This window comes from Octopus bimaculoides, chromosome 26 (genome assembly GCF_001194135.2).
Source record: "Octopus bimaculoides isolate UCB-OBI-ISO-001 chromosome 26, ASM119413v2, whole genome shotgun sequence".
Taxonomy (NCBI): Eukaryota; Metazoa; Mollusca; class Cephalopoda; order Octopoda; family Octopodidae; genus Octopus; species Octopus bimaculoides.
The window spans coordinates 24,869,184-24,878,844 of NC_069006.1; the positions used below are offsets into that span (position 1 = coordinate 24,869,184).

The window sequence follows — 9,661 nt, forward strand, 5'->3', positions numbered from 1 at the left end:
GTTCATATACCTATCTTTGTCATTTGTTTTTCTATAAATTTCAACTATATATATATATATATATATATATATATATATATAGAGAGAGAGAGAGAGAGAGAGACGATAAGGAAATGGAGGAGAAACAACAAATTGAAGTGTCTTTGATGCTAAAAAGCCATTATTTAATTAGTTGTGCAAGGTGAGGGTAATTACCAGGAGTGCCTCTGGATACTTCTATCCCTTAGAGAGCTTAAACACCTCTAACTTATACTTTATATATATATGTAAAAAATAAAAAGTTTTGAATGGAACAACAATGCACTATAATACAAAAATGGACTATATACCTGTTGTAATTTGGTTATCTATAGTCTGATGATATTTCGGAATTACAATTCCTTCTTCAGATATTCTTAGATGGAGTCTCTGCTATAACTGGTTTTCCAACGGTTTTCTTTTTTTCGGATGGTACTGATAATGATGATGATGATGATGATGATGATGGTGGTGGGGGTGATGATGATAGTTAGGCATGCCTGGGCATACACACACAATGGGCTTTATATGGTCTCCACCAAACAAATTGGAAGGCATCAGTCAGTCTGGAGCAAAAGTAGAAGGCGCTGTCAAATAAAGTTGTGCAGTGAGACCAAATCCGGAATCACATGTTCACAAAATGAACCTCACAACCACACAGACTACAAGCAAAAGGGTTGAATAACATCCATGAGGTTGGTTGGCCCTGCTTGGAAATTCAGCTGGATCGATTGAAGGCAGTTGCTTCTGACAGGACTCAATGGAAAGCAGGCTTCAGACCTCTGCTCCCACGGGGATCCCAGGAATAAGTGGGCTAAGAAGATTAAGATGAGACATTAAAAAGTTAGGTAGAAATAAATGTGTGCTGACAATTGTCAAGAATTTTTGCCAAGCATCGGAGACAACTCTGAACATGTTTCAGTCACATTCTGGCCTCAACAGTAAATCATAACTTTCACCATAACAAGACTGTACAATGGTTGTTATCAGGAAACATAATCAATAGTTTGAATAACTCAAAGCCAACAAAACAAATCACAACAATTGTCAGTCGCTAAATTATTTCCAGAATTTTTGCCAAGCATGAGAGATAACTCTGAACATGTTTCAATTATATTCTAACCTCACCAGTGAATTATAAGACTGTACAATGATTGTTAGAGGAAAACATAATTAAGAGATTAAATAACTCAAAGCAAACAAAAATTTAAAAAAAAGAATCACACAAACTGACAAATAAAACTTTAATTTTTATATGTAAATTTCAATATTAAAACAGATTAATACTTGAAAATATTGAGTTATATGCATGGCATAATTGCATCAATAGATTACTGTATAGTGTCCTTTTCATTTACTGCATTCAGTAACTGAATCACTGAGCCCATGCTGGAGCATGCCGTCATGGTTTTAGGGGTTGTCAGCAATGAAGGACATGTGATACCTCCTTACTTCTTTCCACAAGGCTTTAGTGTTAACTCTGCCACCTACATTGAGGTCCTGGAAACAATTGTTAAGCCCTGGATATGCAATAGAAAGAAATATATGTTTCAGTAAGACTATGCACTATGACACGTGGCTCTAGTAACACAGGAATGGATGGCTGAATATTTTCATGATCACATAACCCCTAACATTTGGCCTCCTAATTCTCCAGATCTCTATCCATTGGACTATTGCATGTGGAGCGTTGTTGAGAGAGAGGTCAATGAACACACCCGTAACACCAAAGATTCTTTGAAAGCTGCCATAATCAGAGTAATGTTCAAAACGAACCAGGACCACTTGATTCAAGCATGGAGATGATTTACATCTCATATAGAAGCAATTGTTGAAGCTGAAGGTGGCTTTATCGAATAACATTATAGAAAAGAAGGTTTATTTTTACCCTCCTAGCATTTTTTGATAAATAAAGTTATTATCTGTTATTATATATTTGTTTTTTTTTATAAACATAAATCTATCCTCAAATATCTTATGCACCCTGTATATATATGTGTGTGTGTGTGTGTGTGTGTGTGTATATATATATATATATATATATATATATATATATATATATATATATATATATATATATATATATATATATATACTATTTATATACTATATATATATATATACTATATATATATATATATATATAATATATATAATATATATATAATATATATATAATATAAGGTTGCGACACATGAAATGTTACATTTTTAATTACTTGTTATTTCAGTCATTAAAAAATTCAATTATGTATACCTTGACTCTTTTTCTTTCCCAACAATATTGGTAGACAAAATTCGTACCCACAGACCTTATGAAAACGATAATAACCAAACTATGTTGAGTGATTTTCTTGTATGAGTACAAACTGGGTCACTCTGCCACAGATGCTCTACAGAATATCAAGCAGGCCTTCGGTAATGGTTTTGTTAACATCAGAACTGTTCAGAGATGGTTCCAAAGCTCTCATTCAGGAAATGATAGCCTTGAAAATAAACGAAGGGGTAGGCCAAAATCAGTTATTTGGCATGATGGATTAAATGCTTTGATTGACAAAATCTGATAACAAAGGTTCAAAAACTTTCATCAGAACTCGAAACAACTCGCACACCTGTTTTTGGACACCTGTAAAACATTGGAGAAGTCAAGAAAATGGATAGATTTCTTCCACATCAACTGAACAAGGTTAAAAAAAAAACAGAAGCCTCGAAGTGTGCTCCTCATTGCTTTCTCAACTGGAAAAAGACCATTTTTGCATCAAATCATTACTTGTGATGAGAAATGGATGCTCTTTGACAACAGCAGAACAGGACAGTGATTAGACGCACCATTGCACCCTAAAAAGGTAGTGGTCACTGTATGGTGGTCTGCGAAGGGAGTTATTCATTATTCATCTTTGTAACAAGGAAAAAACAGTACCAGCAACATCATATTGCCAGGAAATTGATTGTATGCATGAGAATTTGAAAAAGAAGCAAGCCAGACTATTGAATGGAGATGGCCCAATTTTGCCACACATCAATGCACGTCCTCCTCACTCCTCAGGTTTCGGTCTAAAAGTTGCAAAGCCTGAATTATGAGATTTAGCAACATCCTCCCTATTCGCCTGATATCTCTCCTAGTGAGCATCACTTACTTAAGCAATAAAACATTCTTAAACAGAGAAGAGGTAATTGAAGCATTCAGACAGTTTATCACAGCAAAAGATGAAATTCGTTTTTAAAGATGGAATATTTGACATAAACATCATAAATGAACAAGGATCATACTTTCATAAAATAAATCAGTTCTCTGACACTTCTAAAACATTTTATTGTTACCTTTCAAATACGATATTTCATGTGAAACAACCTTATAACTATATATTATATACATAATGTATATATAAATAATATATATTTATTATATATAATATATATATATATTATATATAATATATATATAAGAGAGAGAGGGAGAGAGACAGAGAGGTGTGTATATTTATGTGTGTGTTTGTATAAACATGTATGTATGTAATGACATGTGTAGATCTATGTATGTGAGAAAATCTGATTTGATCTGATAAGACTCAGATTTCCTCGAAAAACATTATCTGCCGTTTGTCAGCAGCATCTAAGACATCAAACATAAATGGCCAATTTTTCAAAGCTTTCTTCCTCCTGTTTTTTAACTTGACAGGATTTGTCTCAAAGCTCAGAGTTCTGGACATTTTCTTCTTGCTGAACAAAGTGTTGATGCCTTTTTTAGTCGGACAATCATAAATGGTTTCCAGTTGAACCGCTTTGATAGGTTTGTAGTTCTTTTGCAGGTAAATATCTTTCAGAACATTGACATTTTCCTCATCTGTAACAACCTTCAAAGCAGGTTCTTGTCTTTTATTTAGCATCAAAGAGACTTCAATTGATTTTCGCTTGCTACATCTGCGAAATGATGTGGCGTTGGAATCTTCTTGAGAAGAATCCATTTCAACGTTGTTTAGCTTTTCTCCAGAATGGTTCTTGTTATTGTTTTGCACAGTTTTTGATTTTAAACCTTTTGTCTTTGAATTTGTTTCCTTCAAATTATCCACCGATTTTCTAGCTCTTCGTTGTTTCACATTAGAAACAGACACACTTTTGTCTTTTGCTTCCTCCGATGGGTTAACTTCCAGAGGTGTGGCCATTTCATTACTGCAACATTCCATGTGCACAACACTGAGATCTTTCATTGGTTCATTGGAATAACTTGCAGACTTTCGGGTTCTGAGTTGTCTAACTTTAGAACTAGACAAACTTTGATTGGTTTCTTCAGCAGGCTTAAATCCCAAAGAGTTGGTAGATTCCTGAAAACATTCCATATGTACAACATTGACATCATTTATTGGTTCCTCATTCACTATATCTAGTTCTAATGGAATAATGTTTAAAGCGCGCCGTCTTAATTTCTTCCTTTTTGCTAGCGCCACTTCAGAGTCGCTAGATTTTGATTCTAAGACTTTGCTTTTGGACTTTTTAGCTTTTGGCTTTGAAACTGCAATGGCTGGCTCTGAAGAACTAAAAGTAGCTGCAGTGCTTTTCTTCTGAGTTTCCAAAGACAGTTTTGGTGAAGTTTCTTTGGAAACGCTGTTAGAACTTAAATTGAGATTGTTCATTAAGGATTCAAGGCCCCTATTTCCAATAGGACTGATTTGTTGTGAATCAGGGGCCATCAGATTGGTTTCACTCGCATTGCCGCTAGGTAATTCTTTCTTAAAAGACAGAATGCATTCTTCTTGCATAGCAGCAGACATATTTTCTCTGTTATCAATAGAGGAAGGAGTTGAAACTGTTCTGTGGCTTTGTTCATTTTGGCCAAGATACAAGGGAGAATTGGAGAGGGTTTGTACAGGTGAAACGTCTTTGACAAAAATACCTTTTAAAATTCCAGAAATATTTATTAATGGACTCTCAGACTGAGGCAAGGCATGCTCTTTGTTAATGTCAGGAGTCTTGTGAAGAGGCAGGGCTTCCCCAGCTCTGCAAGGTGTGGAACATTGATAAATAGAGGGATCTGGCAGTTTATTGAGAGAATTTTGAGAAGTATAGCACCAAGAATTGGACAATTCTGATTCACATGAGACATTCCATAAATAAGAATCTGACAGAGTATTAGAATCTTTCTTATTTCCCTCAGGGTATTCTGTGAGAAAATGCCAAGAATCTGAAGACACAGGAATGAGGTCAGAGAGGGAGCTAGAATTCAGGGAGAGGTCAGAATAAGCAGGACTATTGAGACTGTCTTGGTTTTTAGAGTCATTTGTGATGCCATGGGAGTAGTTTTCGCTTAGTGCTGATGTTATGTCTCTTTTACTGCAATAATTAATCTCAATAGCATTATCAGATACATCCTCCAGACAGACGGAATTGTTTTTGGAAACATTAAAGAATGTGTCAGACACTTCAGCACGATTAGCTTCAATGGAACTGAGATTATTTGAAGAACAAGATAAAGAATCAGTGAGGTTGTTCTCTTGAGATAAACTTTCATTTAATGATAAAGATGTACCTTCAATTGTTGTGGGGCTCTGAGACTGCATCAAGTTCTCCTTCATTACAAATTTCTTTTGTCTGTTCTCTGGAACATGTGAATAAGAATCTGTAGCTTTGTCCAGTGACAGATCATTTGGAAACAAATAAGAGTTATTAATGTCATAATTCTTAGACACAAATTCCTCACAGAACTTTCCAGAATGTGATTGGGAGTTAGCAATATCTTCACTGTTACTCGGTGTTGAAAGATCAGAGGGTAAATTTTGCTTCTCGGAGCTAGTTTTCGAACCATCTTCAATACACATGGCACTAATAACTTTAATGAGGCATTCTTGTGGAACAGAAACTTTAGTGTAACATTCAGAATTGCCAATATCTCCATAATTGATGGAACTTGTCTCAGAGCGATTAGAAATTGCTGTGTTGCAACTTGATGTTGCAAGAGAGGCTGTGCCGTTCACATAAACATTTTCTTTGCCTGGACAACTAATGCTGTTGTTGCTCTGAGCAAAAGAATCACAGATAGATCTTCTGGAAATACTCCGGCGACTGCATTTGGGGTTTGGCGATGGTGTGTCGTAGTTAATCCATACTGAGCCATAGTTCTGGGGCAAAGCGTCACTTGTAGTTTGATTCACACTGCTGTCTAATAGCTGAAGGGTTCTCAAAGATCGCCGACGGGATTTTGTGCCGCTCCTTCTATTTGGGTTTGAACCATCCATCTTGACAGCTTTATAAAGTAAAAATAATAATAATAATAATAATGATTTCAAATTTTGTCACAAGGGCAGCAAGCTTGGGGGAGGAGTAAGTCGATTACATTAACCTCAGGGTTGGACGAAATGCTTAGCGGTATTTCGTCCGTCGTTACGTTCTGAGTTCAAATTCCGTCGAGGTCGATAAAATAAGGGCACTATCATGCTATTAGCTGCCAGAAGTGAAAGTGCTGCCTGCTAGTGAAGTATCTGTCTGTCTGCCTGCATGCCTGTTGCTGGGCCTGTCGATTCTTTGGCTACTGACAGCTAATACCATGACTGGCCGGAGCGAGCTATCCGTCTGTCTCTCTCTCTCTCTATCTATCTATCTATTACTCGAAAGTTCGCGCGTCCGCGCTAGCTAGTCGTGAGTGGTCGATCCTATTATTTTAAAACTTCAAACTTCATTTGTTTTCTATTTTGATAAATTCTCTCTGTTGAAAATTATATTTTTATATTTTAAATAATTTGCAATTTCAGGAAATATGTTTTTATATTAAATTTGTGTTTTCTACTCACGACTAGCTAGCGCGGACGCGCGAACTTTCGAGTAATAGATAGATAGATAGATAGATAGATAGAGAGACAGACAGACAGACATATAGCTCGCTCCGGCCAGTCATGGTATTAGCTGTCAGTAGCCAAAGAATCGACAGGCATGCAGGCAGACAGACAGATACTTCACTAGCAGGCAGCACTTTCACTTCTGACAGCCAATAGCATGATAGTGCCAAAATAAGTAACAATTGACCCATCCCCACCTCCCCCAAGCTGCCCTTGTGGCAAAAATTTGAAATAATTATTAACTAACTCTTAAGACGAATATTTAATGTTTTTTGGCATCGTACGAGAAAAACTGGATAGAATTAATACAGTCAGTGATTAAACACACATGATTATGACGTTCCAGCCGTGATTGTCTCGACTTAAGTGAAATTGAGACTACATTATACTATGTGTTTTCCTAAGGTCGTGTGATGAATTTAAGGGGTACTGGCTACTGTTTCTTGCAAATCGAAAAACCAGGTCGCAGTTCTCTTCAGTAGATTTGTACTAACTGTTGCTCAGCGCTGATGGAGTAGACCTATGACGATAAGGCATACTGCACCTGACCACTTTCTACAACAATTCCATTATACATATTTGAGTGCATCGAAGGTTACATCGTCTAATGCATCGTGCTTCGAGTTGATTACGATGTAATTCTAATGAAACCGAGCTGCTATTTTGGGGGAAGAGAACCGTAATGAGACATGGTTCATTACCAGGTGGGCAGCACTACTAAACTTAAATTGAAGGTAATTTTTCGTTAGATGCATCATAGAAATTGCCTACGATTTGGTTTGTCTTTTACGTTGGCTCGTGGGAAAACATTGGTAGATTATTGCTGATAAACTAAACAGAAATTCTTTCGATTTGTAATTCTAAATTGAAATTAATTTCATCAGACACTACCTGTCAAGTGTTTAAATAAAATACATAGGATAAATAAATAGTCTTGGGCTCGATAATGTGTGTGGTGTATTCCTTTCTTGTGTAGACTGACAGGTAGAACTGATTTAAAAAATACAGTGATTACGAAAAAGAAAATTAAAAGTTATTGCGAAAAGAAGACATTTAAGACTAACCTATTGCATTATCGCTTCCAGAAGACTAATCGAGGATATAAAATATCGACTAAATCAAAATAAGAAACAAAATAACAACAATTTCTTGTCAGCTTACCGGACAATTTCTGGGTTTTTGAGTTGAACTCAAAGTTTAAATTTGTTGGAAAAGATGAATCAACCAATCAAATTGCTGCATTTAGTCACACTCGAGTTTAGTCTCCCCTCACTAACGGTGTACTACTAAATAATGACACCTATTATTATTTTAGTGTAAAACATTACCCAGCTATTTTCTCTAATCTTTCCTTCTTTGACCAGAGGAAAGGGTCATCGTCACGATCCCCGTTTGACCAAAGCCTACATATACGCTCCAAGTGTGCTAGAGCCTCGTTCAAGGTTCTGTTTACGTAAACACTAATGAACTTGCAGCTCTTCTCCATGATTCTCGAAGACGAAAAACTGCTATCACACTTGCCCGAATAAATCCGATCATTATATCAATATCTTTCTTATTTTACATCTCGAAACCATTCCACATCCTGTCTACTTTAGTTTGAAAATAGAGAAAGGAAGTGTGTGTGTATACTACGTATGTGGGTACGTTCGCACATATATACATCCCCCCTCTCTCCCTCTAATCTTCAAACAAACTGGTGACGACGCGTCGTGTTAAGTTTTTATTTATCCACAGGGATCTGTGAATTTCATTTCAGTTCGCTGATCTTCAAGAATGGCACTTTGTAAGGAAAATTTTGGGTGTTCTTCCATCGAGAGGGAATACCACCCTACAGGAAAACCTAAACTTCAAGTTAGAACTGCCAACCGGGGAACAAATTCTATTAGACAATTTTTCCGTGTGAGTTTTTGGTGATTTTAAATTTATTGTTGGATTAGCCAACTGAGATACATACCTCTCTATCTATCTATCTATCTATCTATCTATCTATCTATCTATCTATCTATCCATCCATCTATCTATCTCTATAGGCGTAGGAGTGGCTGTGTGGTAAGTAGCTTGCTTACGAACCGCATGGTTCCGGGTTCAGTCCCACTGTGTTGGCACCTTGGGCAAATGCCTTCTACTATAGCCTCGGGCCGATCAAAACCTTGTGAGTGGATTTGGTAGACGGAAACTGAAAGAAGCCCGTCGTATGTATATATATATATATATATATGTATTCGTGTGTATATGTTTGTCCCCAACATCGCTTGACAACCGAGGCTGGTGTGTTTACGTCCCCGTAACTAAGCAGTTTAGCAAAAGCGATCGATAGAATAAGTACTAGGCTTACAATGAATAAGTCCTGGGCTCGATTTGCTCGACTAAAGGGGGTGCTCCAGCATGGCCACAATCAAATGACTGAAACAAGTAAAAGTGTATATGTATATACATATATACATACCACACAGCCACTCCGTTATTTAAAACATAGGGAAAAAATGATTTTCGAAAAAGTTCAAAATTTTAAGTGGGTAGGAGCAGGGGTTAGGGTTAGGTGGTTTAGTTGGGGTTAATTTTTTTTTTTTTTTTTTGCATATTCGTAATCTCCGACATCTCAAACGTAGGAATCCGAAAACATTTTCCCAAACAAATGTATTTTTCAAGGAGAGGTGCAAAACTGCATTACCCCCTCCCCCTATCTTCAACACCTCTTAATATTTTTACACAATCGATCGAACGCAAAAACCTTCTACGTGCTAGAAATAACAGCCAAATTTCTCTTAGATCGTACCTTATCGTATAGTAGAAAAAGGAAAGGAGGCATTAGAT

General features: G+C 36.5%; 3 protein-coding genes across 6 annotated transcripts in view; 1 reads left to right on the forward strand and 2 right to left on the reverse strand.

The window, feature by feature from the left end:
* LOC106871844 (DNA oxidative demethylase ALKBH2) overlaps nt 1-1,424 on the reverse strand; it is an 8,049-nt gene extending 6,625 nt beyond the window's left edge. Inside the window, exons 1-2 of the mRNA XM_052976935.1 lie at nt 1,377-1,424; nt 330-408 (exon numbers count right to left, since the gene is read on the reverse strand). Coding sequence (XP_052832895.1) covers nt 330-408; nt 1,377-1,424 — 127 coding nt within the window. The remainder of the gene's footprint in view (nt 1-329; nt 409-1,376) is intronic.
* On the reverse strand, nt 1,249-8,141 carry LOC106871855 (uncharacterized). Of its 2 annotated transcripts, none has more exons than XM_014918582.2 (2): nt 8,006-8,141; nt 1,249-6,255 (listed from the first exon to the last, which is right to left on the reverse strand). In XM_014918582.2, the coding sequence occupies exon 2, from the start codon at nt 6,245-6,247 to the stop codon at nt 3,587-3,589; it is 2,661 nt and encodes an 886-aa protein (XP_014774068.1). In that variant the 5' UTR covers nt 6,248-6,255; nt 8,006-8,141; the 3' UTR covers nt 1,249-3,586. The 2 variants fall into 2 exon arrangements, with proteins under 2 accessions (XP_014774068.1, XP_014774069.1); XM_014918583.2 differs by lacking the exon at nt 8,006-8,141 and adding an exon at nt 7,909-8,002.
* Nucleotides 7,424-9,661, forward strand: part of LOC106871856 (RUS family member 1) — an 11,289-nt gene continuing 9,051 nt past the window's right edge. The window contains exon 1 of one of the 3 annotated variants that reach the window (XM_014918586.2): nt 7,424-7,578. In XM_014918586.2, coding sequence (XP_014774072.1) covers nt 7,534-7,578 — 45 coding nt within the window. In that variant the 5' untranslated portion in view covers nt 7,424-7,533. Of the gene's footprint in view, nt 7,579-8,366; nt 8,488-8,510; nt 8,747-9,661 lie in introns of those variants that run through there. The other 2 variants (XM_014918587.2, XM_014918585.2) reach the window with 2 other exon arrangements.

Excerpts from the sequence above, each read along its gene's own strand:
- LOC106871855 (XM_014918582.2), bottom strand. The coding sequence starts at position 6,247 with ATGGATGGTTCAAACCCAAATAGAAGGAGCGGCACAAAATCCCGTCGG.